This window comes from Ursus maritimus, unplaced genomic scaffold (assembly GCF_017311325.1).
Source record: "Ursus maritimus isolate PB19 unplaced genomic scaffold, ASM1731132v1 scaffold_12, whole genome shotgun sequence".
In the NCBI taxonomy this organism is placed as follows: Eukaryota; Metazoa; Chordata; class Mammalia; order Carnivora; family Ursidae; genus Ursus; species Ursus maritimus.
Genome location: NW_024423564.1, coordinates 70029644 through 70049966, shown reverse-complemented (window position 1 = coordinate 70049966; position 20323 = coordinate 70029644). Strand labels below are relative to the sequence as shown.

At 47.4% G+C, this 20323-nt stretch overlaps 2 protein-coding genes across 2 annotated transcripts in view; one reads left to right on the top strand and one right to left on the bottom strand.

The window, feature by feature from the left end:
* Positions 1 to 5224: 5224 nt before the first annotated feature.
* On the bottom strand, positions 5225 to 12324 carry EBNA1BP2 (EBNA1 binding protein 2). The gene is made up of 9 exons (XM_008699333.2): positions 12112 to 12324; positions 11945 to 12028; positions 11573 to 11742; positions 10805 to 10928; positions 9673 to 9762; positions 7948 to 8023; positions 7624 to 7717; positions 5505 to 5667; positions 5225 to 5398 (listed from the first exon to the last, which is right to left on the bottom strand). Exons 1-9 carry the CDS (start codon positions 12175 to 12177, stop codon positions 5348 to 5350), a joined length of 918 nt encoding a protein of 305 aa, XP_008697555.1. The 5' UTR covers positions 12178 to 12324; the 3' UTR covers positions 5225 to 5347.
* A 422-nt stretch (positions 12325 to 12746) lies between these two features.
* Positions 12747 to 20323, top strand: part of CFAP57 (cilia and flagella associated protein 57) — a 69407-nt gene continuing 61830 nt past the window's right edge. Inside the window, exons 1-3 of the mRNA XM_008699332.2 lie at positions 12747 to 12903; positions 17197 to 17513; positions 18493 to 18779. Of these exons, the coding sequence (XP_008697554.2) occupies positions 12747 to 12903; positions 17197 to 17513; positions 18493 to 18779 (761 nt within the window). The remainder of the gene's footprint in view (positions 12904 to 17196; positions 17514 to 18492; positions 18780 to 20323) is intronic.

Here is a 20323-nt window from a genome sequence, read left to right as displayed (position 1 = left end):
GGGGCGCGCCCCCGAGCGGAAGCCCCGCACCCGCCCACCCACACGTCGCCCCATGGAGCTGCGGCATTTGGCTCTTCCTGAGCTCTGCCTGCGAGGGTGAAGCCATAGATGGCTGAGATCACTCCTGCTTTCGAAACCTGACAAGATCGAATGGAAGTGTGCAAATCTGAGTGACCTTGCCCAGGAGACCTTTTCCTACAATATGCTGAATTATTAATCATTAATGACTACTCGGGCATCTAGAAATGTGCCTTTTTGCTCTAAGGGATCTGTGGTCAAAGACCAGGAGGTGACCTGTGCTACCACAGATCTATGTCTTTGTCCTCAGTTTCTGACACAAAGCTCCTAAATCCCACGTCATTTCCTGAGAGGTGAGGCGGCACCTTTATTCTGAGGCAACTCTCGGCAGCCTCTGGATCGCTTCAGATTGGGGGCTGCTCACTGGAAAGAACAAACCTTGAATAGAAACTTGGAATTTTAGCCCCCCGTCCCCCGACATCTGGGGAGGGAAGAGGGACAGAAGACGGACCATCACCAGTGGTCCGTGAGTTCATCAATCGTGCCTACACAGTGAAACCTGCAACAACCCCTCAACTCAGGCTTCGGCGAGCTTCCAGGCCGGTGAACGCATCAGGGTGCTGGGAAGGGGCGGCGCCCGCAGCTCTGAGCACCCTCCCTACCCCCACACCTTTAAAACGGGTTGTCAAACTTGACGAAGGTCCCCGTGCACCCCGTGCATGATTTCAGCAAGCAGCGCACGTTTCTGGTCCCGCATTGCTGTGCAAAACGTCGGCTGTAGGCCCACGTACAGAGCCGCAGCTTCCCCCCACCCACCCCCTCTCTCTCTCTCATGTTGAGGAAGTGAATGTGCTGTATTTAAAGGAACAGACCTGCAGGAGCAGGGACGGCCTTCAGAGCCAACAACCCTGTCGTGCAAATGAACCCGGGACCTGATCTACTTTGTAATTTACACTAGGATCAGAATTATTCACATCTCTGCATATCCACTGTCTGCCTTTTACACTTTCCTCAAAATACGATGTCCGTGATGATGCAGAGCTGTTTTAAAGCTCGTCGAAGTACGCAAACCTCCTATGGTCGGGGCGCCTGGGTGGCGCAGTCGTTGGGCGTCTGCCTTCGGCTTAGGGCGTGATCCCGGCGTTCTGGGATCGAGCCCCACATCAGGCTCCTCCGCTATGAGCCTGCTTCTTCCTCTCCCACTCCCCCTGCTTGTGTTCCCTCTCTCGCTGCCTGTCTCTCTGTCACATAAATAAATAAAATCTTAAAAAAAACAAAAAAACCTCCTATGGTTAAATGCATAAAAGGAAAAAAATAATGTAACTAGTATCTGGTAGACTAGAATCTCAAACACTAAACACATCGAGAATCGAGTGTTTTGTTTATTAAAAACACAGTGCTTGCCTCAACTGCACAGGACGTGGACCTCTCTGCGCCTCGGCTAACTGTCTGCCTCCTGTTTGGATTCGCTTCCACCATCTTACCACCTGTACTTTCCGTGTCGCCAAATACCTCCACGAGCCCCCGTAACGTGAACTCTCCTGCCGGTGTCACCTCCTGGGGGACAGCTTCAGCCTCTTCATCATTTTCCTCATCACGTTGATAAGCTCGCTCTCGCTCCCTCTGTGGCCGCGTATCCAGTCTCCAGGAAGCAAGTGTCGCCATTCCCTTGTCACCTCTTTCTCCTGGGGCTCCACTTGCGTCCTATTCAAATTTTACTTCCGACCTTAGCACCTGTGCTTAGTTGTCCCACTTTCATCTTTGTTGGTGGATTCTCTTCCGATGGTCTGCTTTCGTAAAACATGGGTTTATGGCTGGAAGACAAAGAGGCCACCCGAGGGCCCTCCTTGCCATCTGCACGTGAACTAAGGTGTGCAGGGACCCCCCCCCACCCACGCACGTGCAGTGATGGTCGCTCACTAATCATCACGCGTGTTATTTCGGTAGAGATTTGTGGACTGAAGAGCTAGCGGCAGAGTTTCTACCGTCACAGTTAACAAATACTTGGGTAACTGAAATGGGGAACAGTGTTGCTGAGAAACGGCTCCCTTGAGAACGGAAATCCACCCATAGCAAGAACAGCCTGTACTTGGCGCTGGGACCTCCCGGGTCCCCACCTGTCTCGAAGCACGGGGTTGTGATGTGACACAATGGGAGGGATAACATTGCCTGCACCCTTGTGATACTTTGTGGACTGACACGGTAGAGGAGGTGACGGGATGACTTCTATGAAGTGTATCTCTGAAATTAAGGAAAGTGATTCCATTTGCTATTCAAGGAAAGAAAAAGGAGGAATGATAGGTACGGTTTTCAAATTCTTTCAAGTCCCAGCAGTAACTGATGAGGGAACAGAAGGCAAGCTGAGGACAAAGCAGAAACTGACGCCCCGCAACCCCCGCCCCCGGGATGTACGTGACGTTCCTCAGGCACTCCTGGCCGCCCTAAAGCTGAGACAAAGGAAAAACAAATAGTTAACTAACAGAGATCACAATCCTGCAAGACCTGAGGCTCCCTCAGTTTACACGTGTCTGAGTGATCTACAAGGAAGATTTCTTATCAACAGCCTAACTTCCAGAGACCCATAATTCAGTTTCCTGAAGCCCTAACAATACCATCCCCTCCATAAAATTGAGGGAGGCTGAGGCAGAAGGAAATGTAAATAAAATAGAATTTCTTTTAAACCTACAGCCCATTGATAAGGACATGTGATAGGAGGAAACATTCCTCCAGGAAACTCCCAACTGCCTTCATGTTAGTGCCTCATTAGAGGGAAAAGCAGCCTTGGCTTGACAATAACCAGATACCCATTCTCCTGCTAGTCTTGTTTAGCGTATGACAGTCCTTCTGGACACCCCCTTTGTCCTCACCGCCGCAGCTCCGAGTATATAATCAACCGCACCTCACAAACCCAGCGCAGCAGCGCCTGTCCCCGTGCTTTAATAAACCACCAAGTTTGCACCAAAGACGTCTCAACAATTCTTTCTTGGTCATCGGCTCCAGACTCCACCCCAGTGAACCTCACCTGTGTCCCACAACCTCATCAGTAATGACTTACTTTTGGTCTTACCAGTATGAACTAAGCTGTGTTCTCCTTTCTTAAGACTCTCAATATGTCCCACACATAATCCAGTCTTGAACTGATTCTGAGGCTCTTTATTTGAATTACTATACATCACCCCAGCCACTAATATTGTAGATTGTCAAAAATTGGCCAGGGTAAAACATTTTGGTCTTCTGAACACATGACCTGTTTGTTCAGAAGTTTAACTGAAATTAGTTCACCAAAACTAAATTCATTCTTTTCGTACCAGAAAGAATCCTATGGAACCAGAAATGTCCTTTTTTGTATACCAATGATGCTATAAGAAAGGTAGCAATGTGAAAATAAATTATTTTTTCTGCTTAAAAATATATAGTTCTCAGGTATTTCCAGCCTCCTTAAAGTAGGGTTTCTAAACTGGAATGGAGAAAGACAGGGCAGGGAAACAAACTTCCTACCCTATCAACACAGAGTAAGACCCAATATGCAACAAGGCCTTCCCACCCGCGTCCCACCTATGCCTAGCTTCCAGCCAGCGTCTGAGTACCTCTCAAATATGTACCAACAAGGCTCAGACATTATGGAAAGCCCCCCAGCAAAATAATTCCAAGCAGGTATAAACTCCTGCCATATGGCAGGCAATGTTCTAAGCATTTTACATATATTAACTCACTTAATGCTGACAGAAACTGTATTTGGTAGATATTATTCTCATGTCTATACAGAGATGACATAGCACAGAAAAATCAACATGACCAGGGTCAAACAGCACGTAAGCAGCAGAAACAGGTCTTAGACCCAGCAGTCTGGCCAAGTCTGTGCTCTTGACTTTCACACGGCTCAACGTGCAAAAGGGGGATCATAATACACAGAGAGGGGCTGGGGGAAACCCAAGGAAACATAATGAAAGGAACAGAAAAAAACTCTTAAAAAAACAAAATTATAATTCACGTTCTGAGATAAGAGAATAAAGAACTCTTGAGGGATAAAACGGAAAATGAAAGCTAAAATAAATATTCACTAAATGATTAGAAAAAAGAACCAGAGAAATCTTTTCCCTGAAGTGGAACTAAAATACAAACTTAGAAGACCATCAAAGGGGTTCAAAATTTGACTAACAGAAACTTCAGAATTAGAACAAAGAAAATAGGGAGAAGCTATCAAATAAAATTTGCCAATACTGAAGATCCAGCATCCTTCCAAATACCCGAACCAAAAAATAAAAACGGGCCCACGCCAAGGCATGTCATCATGGAATTTCAGATCGCTGGGAGAAGAAAAGCTTCCAGAGAGAAGAAAGAGAAGGAATGACAGCAACTTCTCAGTGGGGAGAGGAGGCAGTGCCTGTAACATTCTCAGGACAACTCCCACCAGCCAAACTAAAGTCAACTGCAGAAACGTAGGGGTTCCCAAGTTCTCTTTCCTAGGAAGATACTAGAGGATGGTCCGCGGCCAAAGAAGGCATAAGCTAAGTTGGGAATGGGATCCGGGAAATAGTGGCTCCAATCTAGATGGTCTAGAAGAGACAGGGTGAGAGAGCTGCATGACAGACCTAGGTTGGAGCAGGAAATTATAAGGTGGATAAAACGACATGCGTCTAACGAAAAATAAGGGTATAAAAGGAAAATTAGGCACACAGAAAAATAAAGTACTATTAACTCAAGGAAAACCCGAAAGCTGTACCACAAAGGAAATTTTATCACAGTACATCTAGCTGACGGCGATGGGTATTTAAACAATCATATGATATCAACACGGACTCTTGATTTATCGTAAATCACGATACAATTACTCAGAAGGACGAGGAAAGCGTACGTTAAATCTTCATCCATCATAAAGGAAAGGCAATTTGGACTCAAAGTCTAAATTACCATCAATAAATAGCAATCTTAATAAATAAAAGTAACTTCTCCATCTTTTATTCCTGTTTGTTTTTTAAGATTTTATTTATTTATTTGACAGAGACAGAGACAGAGACAGCCAGCGAGAGAGGGAACACAAGCAGGGGGAGTGGGAGAGGAAGAAGCAGGCTCATAGCAGAGGAGCCTGATGTGGGGCTCGATCCCATCACGCCGGGATCACGCCCTGAGCCGAAGGCAGACGCTTAACCGCTGTGCCACCCAGGTGCCCCTAATTCCTGAGTTTTTAACCAAGATTATATGTTTCTTTGAAAATGTTTTAGTTTATTAAAGAACTTTTTACAAAAAGAAACCAACAGAAGACGTCCAACGGTATGAAATCCCACGTCCGCAACCCTTCCCCTCGGTTCCTGGTTCACAAAGATGCTGCTTAGTGTGTTCTGCTCCTCATCTTCTCTCTTGTGCGTTTGCCAGGTCTCTTCTACGGAAAAAGAAATACCACATGTGGTCACGCAGGAGCCTGGCCTTCTGCCCCAAGGAAAAGAAGGGCGTGGGCAGGTGTGGGATGGGACCCACGGCTCACTTACATTTGATCCTTTCTTTCCAGGCCTCTTGAGGCCCTTGCCATGAGCCGTCTTGGCCCGGAAGCTGGATACATCATCGTAGCTGTCACGCGTGTTCCACTTGGAGCCCTTCTTCTTTCCGCCAAAACCAAACTTCTGGTTTTTATAGCGCCGCTTAGCATTGGGCCTGGAAAAAAAGCAGGCTTACAGGTTACCTGCGACACTGCAAATCCTGATGAATCCCGTGGCCCACCACCACCCTTAGTTTCCGTCTATAAGCAAAAGCTCTCAGATGCTGCTGTTACCCAGAAGCTCACCCTTGGCCCTACATTCTTAACTCTAACCCCCCCAGGCAAGCTCGTCTACTTATGGTTTTAACCACTAGAGCAGGAAAACAAAGCAAGACCCAGGAAAGGATCCCCATCTATCTTGTGGCTCAACACGTCTCTGGAAAGCTGCTTGTTCTGACTGACGCTTGCTACATCATCCTCAGTTGTTTCCACTCCTTTCAAGGATAGTACATGCGGTTAACATTCAAATGTAATAGATTTAAAACCGGTCATCCCGCAGGAATCTCAAATTCAGCATATCCAAGATCACAGGCCATCTCCCTTCCTAGCCTGGGTTTACCTCCTGTGTGTAAGCTCTGACTCGAGGTTGGTATCCTGCCATCTAGTCCAGCCTCCTAGGCTAGAAACCTGGGCGCCAGCCTTGACCCTTCCTTCTTCCACTCTCTACACCCAACACCATTACTGCACGCTCCTAAGTTAACTTCTTGAATATTTCTTCCACCCGTTTTCTCTTCTCTGCCTGTTACCACTTTCAGCTCGTTACCATTGCTCTCTGGACTTTGTAGTAGCCCCTCATCGGTCCCCTGCCTCCCGCGAGTGCATCCTTTATACAAGCACCACTGTAATTTTTCAAACACATGACTATAAAGCCCATTGATGTCTTGCCTACTGAATAAAACCCAAGCTGCTGCTTCTTTTTTTTTTTTTAATTTATTTATTTGACAGAGAGAGAGACAGCCAGCAAGAGAGGGAACACAGGCAGGGGGAGTGGGAGAGGAAGAAGCAGGCTCCCAGCGGAGGAGCCTGACGTGGGGCTTGATCCCAGAAAGATGCTTAACCACTGAGCCACCCAGGCGCCCCTAAAACCCAAGCTTCTTAACAAGACAAACACTGTCTCTGTGACTCAGCCCAGGCGCCCCTCCAGCTACATCTCACCGAGTCCCCTTGCCCCACACTGCACTCCCACTGGTACCAAATGTTTGCTGTTCCTCATACACAAACCTGCTGCTCTCATCTCTATGCTTTTGTTCACTTGTGTTCTTCATTCTTGCTGAGCCCTGTGTTTCTCCAGTTCTCCCCGTTGCTTCTTGTTCCCCCTTCAGACTAAGCTCAGGTGGGACTCTCCTCCAGGAAGCAGCATCACACCTTGATCCCCAGACTGGGTCAGCTATTTCTAAAACGTGCTTCTGCACTATTTCTTAAATGCCTTAATCATGGCATTAATATATTCTACAGAAATTCCCATCTTCCCCAGGCCTGATGTCCAGAGATGCATAAAGGTAAACTAGGAAGAAAATAATACCCGCCATTAGCCCTTTCAAATCTGCATAATGCTATGAGGGCACACGATTTTCTCATTTTCACAGATGAGGCAACGAATATTTAGAAAGGTCAAGTAACTTGCCCAAAGCTACCCAAAATGGCAAATTCTAGACCCGAACCCTACGTCTACACTCTTAACCATCGTACTGGGAGATGAGGAATCACCTTTTACTGAGCACTTAAAATGTGCCAAATCCTTACATCACTCTACTTTAGATTTTTTTTTTTTTTTTTTTTTTTTTTTTAGTTAATTACTTTTTTAAAAGTAAGCTCTACATCCAACGTGGGGCTTGAACTCATGACCCCAAGATCAAGAGTCAAGTGCTCTACTGACTGAGCCAGCCAAGCACCCTACTTTAATCTTCCGAGACTGACAGGGCTAAAAGGACCCATCACACAGGCCTATAAGCCTTGGCTGCAGGCAGCACTGTGCTCTCTCAACTCTGAGGCTACTCCTGTGGAGGTCCCCACCGTGCTCACGGACTGCTTGCCCAGTACCCACCACAAAGCCAAAGCAAAACACTTCATACCCCTTCTTCATCTGCTGGCCTTTTGCTCCTTCCTTCGTTCTCCGTGCAACAGGTTTCTGATCCCCCTCAAGGAAATCCAGTTTATCAGAAAAGCCTAGGGGGTGAAGAGGTACTTTGATCAGCACCAACGCATTTTAAGAAAAGCTGAAGCTTCAAAAGAAGCTTGTTACCTGCTAAGTTAATTTTAAGAGGCACACCCTGCTCCCCGCACCATTCCCAAACCTTAGGTCTGATGGTTCAAGTCAATCAAGGCTCTAGAGCAGCAGGTGTTAAAATTAGCAGCGCCCCTGCTCCCCTATATCCTTAGAAGGGAGAGATACTGACCTTTCTGATATTTCTTAATGGCATTCATCATATGTGTCTTCTCTCGCTGCCTCTTGTGAAGAACCTCTGTTTGCACCTGGGACATAAAAACAGGGCTGTCACATCCACTCCAGACCATCAACATCCAAGTGTCTCCATCCTCCTGGTAACAGCGCTGTGCTACCATCACCACTGAACATTCACTATGTGCCAGAACTAAGTTAAGGCTCTAACTATATTCTTAGTTTATCTTCTCAACTACCTTGTGAAGCAGAAATTCCTATCACCCCCTGAAACTGAAGCACAGAGAGGTTAAGTAACTTGCCTGAGTCACACAGTGAGAAACTGCACAGCTGAATTCACACCCGGGAGTCTGCACTCTTACCCCATTACACAATCCTGCCTACAAAGCCAGGCCTAGTTTTACATCGAGGTCTAGGGCCATATCCGATTCTCAGATTAAATATCTAGCCCCTACCGTTAGTAGGCATGAAAGTATCAACAGAAACAATCTCCCAAAACACCAAAAAGAAAAATAGCTGTAAGGACAAAAGCAGATGCTTATACTCGAAGGCAGGGTTCCTCAATCTCAATACCACTGAGAGCTTAGACAGGATCACTCTTTATTGGGAGGTGGGGAGCCTGTCCCATGCATTGTAGGACATTGAGCTGCCTCCCTACCGTCTACCCACTAGATGCAAGTAGCACACTCCCCATCGAGACGTGACACCAAAAATGTCTCCAGGCATTGCTGAACGTTCCCTGGAAAGCAAATTATCCCCAGCTGAGAACACTGCCATGACATTTCCTCGAATTAGAAACGGTGAGCTAATGGCCCAAGTGAAGTTTTCTTTGCCTCTGATCCATCAGGTTCTGTTACTACCAACCACCCAAGTCTGAGCTGACCTCAGCTATCAACCACCGGATCAATCCGGTAAACGCACAGCTGCCCGTCTGCAGCGAACAGGACGCTGCTCTACTCTTGCTCCGCTGAGGACCCGCCAGTGAAGTGACTCCAAATACGGACAGCAGCTCAGCGCCCCAGACCATGAATGTTTATGTCCAAAATGCTGACAAAGCCTGAACACTTGTGCTAATCCTCTTCACATTCACTTCTTCCCACAACCCTGACTTTAACTCCTGTCATCTTCTTTCCTAAATAACCATGAAATAAAGAGGAAAACCAAGAAGCGTTTCCCTAGAGTCTACATCAGAACTCAGACATCGCAGTTCAAGCACACAGGCGCCATTTTCCCTCTCAGCCGGATGACAGTCAACAGTACGGTTCTTTCGAACACGTGACAATCCTCTAGGCCGGGGATTCTCCAAAGCAGGATGCATCTCAGAATCATGTGAGAAGTTTTTGGGGGAAGGCAAGACAATACACACGGGTCCCCAGACATTCGGAAGCCTAGAACTCTGTTTTGAAAGATTTCCCCCGGTGATTTTGCTGTGAGGGCAGGTTTGGACCCCACTGATCTGGACCCACCTCTGCACCGTACAGATGTGCAAATGAAGTCCAGCAAAATGAATGACTCCCGGCAGTTACCAGGCCAACCCCCCCCGCCCCCCCGTGAGACCCTGGTGTCAAGATGGTCTTTACGGATCTGAGCACACATGGCTCCTCTGAGGGCAGATACTCAACACAAGATGGAACACACACAGGGCACGGAACCAGATCTGACCCTGGCACCCCAGCCTGACAACACTCGGCCGCACCCTATGCCCGCACACTTTGCTTCTCACCTTCTTCCCGTATTTCCTAAGTGCTCGCAGTTGCTTCGCCTTTTCAGACTTCTCCATGGCCGTCTGCTTAGCCTGCAGCTTCTGTCGAATCTAAAACACAAAATGTTGTCAGCTTATGTTATTCGAATCTGGGCTGACCGCTGCTTAGGGTGCACTGGAGCGGGAGCGGATCTTCCCAGTTCTGCAAACTGGGGCTCAAAGGAAACCTGGACAAGAGGCCCAAAGGCTGAGCACTTTGTCCAGGATACCAAAAGTATCCGTGGTAGAACCTGAAAGGGACCTTCCACTCCCAGTGCTGTCTGTTCCCTTATGCAAAACTTCCTGCTTGCCACTTTGCCAGGAGAAACTAACTTCTCCCCAACCCTACTGTCTGCGGACTGAGGTCAAACCAGCATGCAGCCTCAGTTCCCTTCTCCAATATACCAGACACACGTGTAGAACTCAAACCGGTATCAGGTATCCAGCCTTTTCCATCAGACCAGACATTTCAGTCAAAGGGTAAGCACTTGTCAGGGTGAGCGTACAGAGATGTCTCCCAGCTCATCTCTAGATTAGCTTCCCCAAGGACCACTGAGACAAGAGCTCCCTAAAATCCAGCTTGAGACCCAACAGAACTATTGGAATAGATCTTGGACGAAATTTTGGCAACTCTCTTCCTCCCAAAGTTAAACGAGGACCAAGATCTACCCAACTCTAAATTATACTACATCTGATATTAATTAGTCGCTCATCTTAGAGAAGAGAAAACTGAGGCCCAGAAAAAAGGAATTGTTTACAAGTTACAGCCCCAGCCCTTGGCAACTGCAGGACAAGAAGTGTGCTTCTTCTATACACCATGCCATGACCACACCAGCTAGGAAATGCAAAAGGCCATCTTAATCTCCAGAACCACAGTTCTTATAGTACTTCTCCTCCCCTTAACTGTTTAAATTAGGAAAAATCATCCTTATATTTATCTAATTGGTGGTGACTGACATGAGTCTGAAGTAGACAGTTAAGACAGTAATTGTCCTCTGACAACCACTTTCCTATTATTGGGCTTAGTCTTTTTAAAAACATTATAGGAGATAAGCCAGCTGACCACACTTAGGTATACAGCCTCAGCTTTCCGGAGAAAACCTTTGTTTCTTACCTTCTGCATCTGCTGATCAGACTTGGCCATCTCTGCAAAATAGTCAGTGGGCCTCTTGGTAGGGACTTTGAGCTGATGAAGGCGGGGTAATACCGCCAGCACCGCAGCCTGGGCCTGCCGGTAGCTGAGGATGGAGGACAGTGTGATGTGGGACAAACTGGGAAATAAGCTAAGGGAGAGACACCTTCTATTCCTTCTCACTTGCCTATCTGACAAGGATAACCTCGGAGTTATCCATGATCAGAAAAACTCTCAACATCTGATCTCCACCAGCAGGAGTACACAGACAAATGAAAACGTAATAAAAGCCTCATTAACTTGGTATCTTGGAGAAATTTAGCCATACACTCTTTAAAGAGGGAGGGTGTTCTGCTAAAAATAAATCAGTTTAAGAGAGTAACCACACTAAAAATACCCATTAACTTACAAACTAATACTAATTATTAATTCTTATGTAGTCACTGGAAAAAGTTCATATAAGCTTCCAGAATCAAGTTTTTGCTTAAATAACTGGAAGTACAAAAAAACTTTAAAACTGAATACTTCAAAATAAAATTTAAAAATAAAATCAACTGGAATTTGGATTATAACTGGTGGACCAAGGAGCTCTTCCAACCACGCACAATCTCCTTAGCTCTTTCGAGTTTAAAGAGGCCCTCCTTCTTACTCTCAGGCTTGTGACAACTTCTGAGGAGTACAGGCTCACTACTTTCCCCACCTCCCCACTCTAAGCACAGGGACCCAGAACTCCCACACTTGAAAACGTACAAGCTCATCTCGCGCTGGAAGTCATCTTCTGGATCAACAGCTTTCTGATCCTTGTTCTGAGGTGTTGACTGGGGTCCACTGACTTCCGGCACGGGTCCCAGGGTCACATCAAGCCTTTCAACCCATTCCAGATCCCGCTTGAATTCAGCCAAACACTGCTTCAGGCCACTCTAGGAAATTCAGACACTGAGCCAGCATGAAGGACACGGGCCAACGGACAAAGCTCTCAGCCCCAACAACCGGGTCGGTAATTGACCCTCCTGGCAATGAGCAGGCTGCGTCTTCCCTGGGACAAGAACCCAGTGTCACAAGCACAACAGTGTCTTGTGAGCATCCCGTGTCCCAGGACCCCCGACCAGGCGCCCGACTCACCACGTCGTTCACAGCCTTCTTCGGCCCCTCCAGCACGACATTGAGGCCTGGCTTCAGGAGTCCTCGGGAAAACGCATCCTGCAACTGCAGGGCACAAGCGGCAGTCAGCACCGGGGGAGTGAGGACCCGCTCCCGCGCCCAGCCCCGCGAGCTCGGCTGCCACCTACCTCTCGGTCTGTGACCAGAGAATCATCAGAATCCGAGTCCGAACCTGACAGGGGGGGAGTGTCCATGTCGCAACGAGCGCGCGCGTCCACTCTAGTCGACGGTGCCGGGTGGCCCCAGGCCCGCGCGGCCGGAAAGGGGCGCCTCTCGCCGCGGCGGCCAGCCCGCCGCCCTTGCGCTCACACCGCGGCCCACGTGCACCCGAGCAGGTGGCCCCGGCACCGACCGCTCTCTGCCGCGGCTGAACTTTTCCACCGGGACTTCCGCTTCCGGCCGCGGCAAGGGCACTTCCGGTTTCCCGTTGCTATAGGAACCGCTCCGGCGTCTGAGAGAGTCAGGATTGCTTGGGACCCGCAGGAGTTCTACCGCCGGATACACGAGTAGTCTGGCGATCCGGAGGCAGGAAGCGAAAGGTGGGAGCGCGTAGCTGGGGGCTGGCCGGAGAAGCAGGCAGCCGTGAGGAGCGAAGAAGAGGGGAGAAGCAGGAGCCCCGCGCAAGAGGGGGTGAGGTGCGCGCTGGAGGGGCGGGGGGAACTGAGGAAGGCTCCGGGGCGGGGCCGGGGGCGGGGCCGGGGGCGGGGCGTGTCTCCACCCTCACCGGCTGCGCTGCATGTTCAGCAGGACTTCGTGGGCTACCATGTCGACCGTGGTGGCTCAGTCGCTGCACGTTTTTGGTCTTCGATCCCACGTGGCCAACAATATCTTCTTCTTCGATGAACAGATCATTATATTTCCTTCAGGAAATCACTGTGTGAAATACAATGTGGATCAGAAGTGGCAAAAATTCATTCCAGGTAAAAACCCTTTCCATCCTGACACAGACATGAACCGTAGATGTCAAATATAACCCCATAATCCCAACAGCGTTACCGAAAGGAAAGTTTTTTGGCCCACTTAAATACACGTGTTCCATCATATGAATCGAATGTCTCAAATATGTTTATCCATTCTAGTGTGGGTGGGGATTTGGGAAACAATAGTTTTTTGCTATTACAAAGCATATGCCACTATGAAGCTTCTTGCATCTGTGTATGCCCATCCATTTGCACACATTCTGCAGGGCACGCAAGCCGGACTAAACTTACCGGGTAATATGGTAGTACTGGTTCATCCTTCCACCAGGATGCACGAGAGGCACTGTTCCTTCCCAACCTCTCCATCCTTTGGCATTGTCCAACTTCCTAAGTCTTTGCTAAGCTGGTGGTTGAGAAAGAGTATCTCACTGTAGTTTTCGTGTACATGTCTCTACTACTAATGAGGATGACTAGCTTTTCACGTGTTTATGGGCTGTTCCTACTTAGTCTTGTATGAATGCCCTGCTCAAGTCTTTTATTCTTTTTTTCTTTTTCTTTTTGATAATTTTCTTATTGATTTATGGGCACACTTTATATATTCTCTATAGAATTCCTCCCACTTTGGGACTTGTGTTTTCTCCTTCTTTGTGGTATCTTGATGAACAGAAATCCTTAGTTTCAGTGAAGTGCAATTTATCAGCCTTTTCCTTTTTCTGTCTTAAGGAATTCTTCCCTACCCCTAGATTATTAATATATTCTCCTATATTGTCTCTTTTATGCTTTATACTTTTGCCTTTCACCTTTTAGGCTCTGAGTTAGGAGGGTCTTTAGTGTGTTAGGGGAATAGCAAGGAGACCAGTGTGGCCAGAGTGGAGTGAATGGAGGAGTGGGGAAGGGGAGGCCAGATGAAGAAGTACCACAGCTTTGTACTCTGATGAAGGAGGAAGTCATGGAGGGCTTCTGAGCAGAGTAACAGGATCTAACTTAGGTTTCAGCTACTGTATAGAGAACAGATTTAAGGAGGGGAAGGGAGGAAGCAAGAGACCAGGTGAGAGAAGATGCTGGCTTGGAGTGGGGTGGTGGCAGGCAGTAGGGATAGTGATAGAAAAGACGGAAGAAGGAGCAGATCTTGTGGAGGGTATGGGGAGCTTAGTTCTTGACATGGTAAGATTGGGATGCCCACTAGTGAGGCAATGGAGATCTTAAGTGAGCAGTTTTATTTTGGGTCCGGATATAATGAAGAGAGGTCCAGGCTGGTGATAGAAATTTGAAGGTCATCCACACAGAGATGAAATATAAAGTCACTCAAATGTCAGAGATTGTCTTAAGGAGTGAATGTATTTATAAAACAGTAGAACCAAAAAGAGTGCACTCTGGGACACTCCTACATTTAGTGCTGGAGAACTGGGGAAGAGCCAGCAAAAGAGTCTTCAAAAGAGTAACCAAAAAGATTGGAGGAGATCCATGCAAGAAGTGAAACTAGTTCAAGGAGGAGTCCGTCATCAACTGGGTTAAAACAGTACGAAAGCATTTTACAAGCTCTGCAATCAGCCAATATATATTAAGCACCCATTTGGTGTCAGACAGTGGTGATTGGATGAATGGATGGATGGACGGACAGATGGGCGGATGGATGGGCAAGAAAGCCATGGCCCTGCCCTCTAGGAGCTCTGTGTTGTTGTGGAGACAGGTGTGTATTCAAAGGAGCAGGGCTTGGAAATGAGGACAAATGCTATGTCAGGTATGGCCCTGGCGCAAAAGCACACAAGGAAGGAGGGAGAAGTTTTCCTTTGCCTCCTCCGGGCAGTCTCATCCATGTTTACAGTTTCAGCGAGCCACTGTGACTCTCACCTCAAATCTGCATTTTCAGTCCCAGCTCATCCCTGAGCTTTAGAATCATGTACAACTGTCGGCTCGACCTCTTTACCCAAATGTCCCGCAGTGTGTAGCTCCCACACAGTATATCCAGAACTGAATTGTCCCCTCCTTTTTGCTCCCTCTCTTCCCTTAAGACCCTCCTTTGCCAGATTGTCAAATACATGATAAAGCTATGATTACAAAAATAATGTAGTGCTGGTATAAATATCCCAGAAACCCAGGTGTATATATTTATATACGTAAATGAACTTGATATATCATTAAGGTGGCATTAGGAATCTGCTGGGACAACTAGTGAGGTATTTGGGAAATGGGAATCAACTTAAATTCTCACTTCATGCCTTTTACCATCCTGAACCCAAGATGAAGTAAAGGTTTTAGGATTAAAAAACAAAGAAATCAGAAAAAAACTAGAACCAAATAAACATGAATAAAAATAAAATCCTTGGGGGGCGCCTGGGTGGCACAGCGGTTAAGCGTCTGCCTTCGGCTCAGGGCGTGATCCCGGCGTTACGGGATCAAGTCCCACATCAGGCTCTTCTGCTATGAGCCTGCTTCCTCCTCTCCCACTCCCCCTGCTTGTGTTCCCTCTCTCGCTGGCTGTCTCTCTGTCGAATAAATAAATAAAATCTTAAAAAATAAATAAAATAAAATCCTTGGATGGGCTGTTTTCAGCAGAAAACGGTGGACGTCATCTTCACCGTGACCCCTAACTTCCCCTCTTCCTCCCACCTCTCTGTGTTCCTTCCCAGCTGTCACCCCTACTCTCCGTCACCAGATGTCAGTCATTGTTCACGTCTCGCCTTCCTTCCCGGGCCTCACTCAGGCAACCACCGGTCCGACTTAGCGTTTCTCTCATCTCCCATCCCAGCCTTCATACTGCTTGTCACTACCATCCTGTGTTTGAAATAATCTGCCCCCAGGTTTCCCTCCCTCCAGGACTGTCTCCTACACAGTTGCTAGAGGGACCGTTCTTTTTTTTTTTTTTTTAAAGATTTTATTTATTTATTTAACAGAGATAGAGACAGCCAGTGAGGGAGGGAACACAAGCAGGGGGAGTGGGAGAGGAAGAAGCAGGCTCATAGCGGAGGAGCCTGACGTGGGGCTCCATCCCAGAACGCCGGGATCACGCCCTGAGCTGAAGGCAGACGCTTAACGACTGAGCCACCCAGGTGTCCCTAGAGGGACCTTTCTATGACACACATCTGACCCTTCCAAAAATTTCTTGGTGGCATTTCATTTGCCTCCATGGTAAACTCCAAACTCTCACACAAGGCTCCCGGTGTCCTAAAATCTGGGTTCTTTGCTGAGGCACAGTGACTCCCTGCAGCCGTTCCAGAGAGGTGCTTCACTGGCCAGACTTGCTGCAGCTCATTGTGAAGCAAGAACGCAGGGCCCACGGCGTCAGGGCTAGCCCATCTCTCCGGCCTCGCTCACCCTCCCTGCCCTGGGCTTGAATCCAGGCCGGCTTATCCACACGGCACGGGAAGCACAGAGCCTTGGGCCGGTGATACTTTTAGACACCCAAGAAAATGAATGTAATAATAATAAATCCAGTCTGCATTACAGTCTTCTTTATACCAATGCAGTCATAAAATATAATTTTTTACCATTTTATTTTTTAAACCATTTTATTAATTTTTACCATTAATGGCAGAAGAGGTCCATGAAAATCATAACACGGGCCTGATTTCATCTCCCAAATAAAGTATTTGCCACTTAATCTTTGCCTCAGCCTTTGCTTTCTAGACCACAACTTCTGTTCTCGTGCCTGTTACCTCGTGGTTGCAAGATGACTGCTCTATCTCCAGGTATCACCAACATATTCCAGGAAAATGCATCCATCTCTGGTTTTTGAGAACGCACAAGCTTTACCATAAAGCCAGTCCAGCAGATTTCTGCGGCTGTCTCATGGCCAGAACATCACATAGATGACCAAACCACGAAAGAGCCTGGGGACTCCAGCAGTTGGCCTCTCAGCCTCAAAAGTAGAGGAGTCTTGAGTGCTGGTGGCTCTGAGCATAAAGTCCTACCCTATTCCACCCCTCTAGGCCCACCTTTGGTTTCCCCTGCCTCGCATGTGATTCTCCAGCCATACCCCACTGTTTGCAGTTCTCCACCATGTTGTACCCTTTCCCACATCCACACCTTTGCTCTTCCTGTCACCTGCCCCACCTTGTCCTCCTGGCATCCTTCCCTGACTTCTCCTCCTACCTCAGCCTCAGCGAGGTACCCATCCTCGTCATTTTCCTAATACCCCAGACATAGTGGTACTGAGGGACCGCAGGGATTGACAGTTACCATTTCTGTGCCTTTCCCCCATGGGTCAAACCCACCACCACTGTGTCTGGTTCATGTTGAGTCACGGTGAAAGCACGATCTGCCCTCATTATCCCCCTTTACCTCTGTTTACAGGCTCAGACAAGAGTCAGGGCATGCTGGCCTTGTCCATCAGTCCCAATCGGCGATACCTCGCTATCTCCGAGACTGTGCAAGAAAAACCCGTCATCACCATTTATGAACTGTCATCCATCCCTTGTCGGAAGCGCAAAATTCTTAATAATTTTGACTTCCCCGTTCAGAGATTTATTAGCATGGCCTTTTCTCCAGACTCCAAATACCTGTTGACTCAGACATCACCTCCAGAGTCAAACCTTGTCTATTGGCTGTGGGAAAAACAGAAAGTAATGGCCATTATTAGAACCGACTCTCAGAACAATGCTGTCTACCAGGTACCTCCCCTCATAATAAGTATCGTGCAAGTTATGAAAAATAGGAAGATCTTGATGGAATGCTTTCTATGTGCCAGGAACAGTGCTGATTTCATTTGCATTTTTAAATTTAGTCTCTCAACGACCACACGTGGTCTGCATAATTATTATCCTACTTTTATAGGACCAGGCTAGGATCTGGTACTCAGCTTTACAAGTTCAAGAACTCAGATCTGCTCATGTTCAGAGATATTAGCCAGTCAGTGTCTCAGGAATGGACTCCCATTATTCTCACGAGAGGCTGGTGGTTAACCCAGCATGTGACAACCAGAGTACTCCTATCATTTACCTGGTGTAGTTCCTCCCTAGTGATAGAGAACTCGGGAGGTGAAATTAGTAATCAGAGGTTACTTGGTGACCACAGAATCAGACCAAAGGCAGAGAAAGCCAGAAGATTATTTCATTTGGCCTTGGTGATGTCGGGTCCAGCACCCCTACCCTGAGTAGAGTACATCCTCTCCAAGAGATTCAGTGAACATTTATCGGATGCCCAATCTGAACCCAGCACTGGGTATACAGAGATGAAGAAACTAGAGCCCGTCAGCTGCTCACCATCTAGTAGGGGTGCAGGTTGACCGCCATTACTGTACATCCTAGTTGGTAGGGGACTGCATAGCTCTCACTGACATGGTCCCATTCCCCCTGGACAGGGCACATAAACCCACCAGACCCTCCTTTTCCAGCTGAGCCTTCGTTCTATTTTGTCAAGACCTGTTTATCTTCTTTTTGGCCTTGGTAAAATGATTTTTGTAGGATTCCTAGTTTAAGATGCATGGGCCCTACAAATATAATGAATCTGTGCTCTTATCAAATATGGTATCAAAATTTATCATGACTTTGTGATGCTTAAAGGATATTCTGAGCTACCTGAAATAAATGTTCACGCTTAAAATGAGAAGTAATCCCATCAAGATTAGTTTTATCCTTTCACATTTTACAGGTGAGCTTCAATCCCCAGGATAACACTCAGGTTTGTGTCACTGGAAATGGGATATTTAAGCTCCTCCGTTTTGCTGAGGGGACCCTGAAGCAAACCAATATTCAGAGGGGAGAAACCCAAAACTATCTAGCCCACACCTGGGTGTCTGATGACAAGATCATCGTTGGCACTGACACAGGCAGGCTCTTCCTCTTTGAATCTGGAGATCAGCGCTGGGAGACAAGTATAATGGTCAAGGAGCCCACCAGTGAGACCAAGAACCTGGGGAAGATCCAGGAATCAGAGAGGTAATGGCGCCCCTCTGGGCTGGTGCTCTTGTGAATATATGCTCGTCATCCCAATAGCCTTACGCCAAAAATAGCATTCTTTTAAAGCCACTCAGAAACCCCCCACCTTAAAATCGACTCTTTTCATCTTCCCTCTGCCTTTCTTATGTTCCTCTATATTCACGCACAAATTTGACAGTAATGACCACGGCCTAAATACAATTCTTTTTATTTTTAGACCTACTCTCATTCTATAAGCATTTCAGCATGACTAGTCTTCCAAACCACAGATTTTTCAAATAGACATTTTCTGGTGGCTGCCTAATTTTCTGATTCAATTCAGTAACTGGCCACTAAGCCCTGGCAGTGTGCAAGGTACCTTGCTAGGTGCTGGGGACAAGCATCCTCAAGGACCTCACAATTTGGAAGGAGCCGACAGACCCACAAAGAAGAGCTGGGAAGTTGTTGGTAAATCTGACAAAAGCATATGGAGTAAAGTGGGGGCTCAGGTCAAGTTTACTTCTACAGCCAATAATAGTCGTATCTCAAACACATTAGAGTGTACCATTATATGTACTAGACACCGTGTGAAGCACTTTGTACGTATTCTCACTGGAGTCTTACCCTATACAGTGCATGTTACGATCATGCCCATTTTACAGACAAGACAATGAGACTCAAACAGGTGAAGTGACTCACCCAAGATCATAACACGGTCTGCCTGGCTCTGGAGCCTGAGCCCTCCTGCACATGGCATATGATAGATCTTCTTCCTGGATAACTTCAGTCCACTAGTTTTTACCATCCCCCACACACATGACCTCCCTTTTTCCATCGTGATTCTATTAAGAGCTTCCTAATAAGTCCCTCTGCCCTCCAGTTTGCCATGTTCCTAATCCTGCAGTGGGTCCGGTGCCCTAAGAATAAAGGCCAGACTCCTGAACTTGGCCCACATGTCCCTGCTGCTCTGAACCATCTTTACATCTGGACCATCAGCTCCTGCCTCTGTCCACCACACGTTTCACGCGCTCTTGCTTCTGGGCTCGGTCACGTGTCGTTCCTCCTTCCCCACGCCTCTGGGCACATTCACATACCGACAGAGTCCGGGTTGTTTGTCAGGTCAGCTAGGAGTTCTCAGCCTCTGCTCATCTCGGATGGGTGTACATCTTCTGTAACTGTCCTCAGACAATCCTTGTTGCCTGCCGACTGGCTGCTCCCATCCCACCCAGCTGCTCCCTAGCAGTCCTTAGCACTTGTCCCCTAGACTCTAAGCTTCTGAGGGCAGGAACTGTCAATCTTACTTACTGCTGTTTCACAGAGTTGTTAACACAGTATAATTCCAATAAATATTTGTTATGTGGAAGGAAGGAGGGACGGAAGAAAGGGAGGGAAGAAGGAAAGAGGGAGGGAGGGAGTTAAGAGAGAGGAAGGAAGGAAAGGGAGAGGGAGGAAGGGAGGGAGAAGATGGAACCCTGGATTCAAATCTCAGCCCTCCTACTTACTGGTTGTGTATCTTAGAAAACTCTCAAGCCACTTTTCCCTAAACAAAAGGAGGATGGTAATGC

What these genes read in the sequence shown, in the direction of transcription:
- EBNA1BP2 (XM_008699333.2), bottom strand. Translation starts at nt 12,177, where the DNA reads ATGGACACTCCCCCCCTGTCAGGTTCGGACTCGGATTCTGATGATTCT. An exon ending in TTAGGAAATACGGGAAGAAG is followed by an intron (nt 8,024 to 9,672) that starts GTGAGAAGCAAA and finishes TTTATGTCCCAG; the next exon opens with GTGCAAACAGAGGTTCTTCA. An exon ending in CTGGAAAGAAAGGATCAAAT is followed by an intron (nt 5,399 to 5,504) that starts GTAAGTGAGCCG and finishes CTTTTTCCGTAG; the next exon opens with AAGAGACCTGGCAAACGCAC.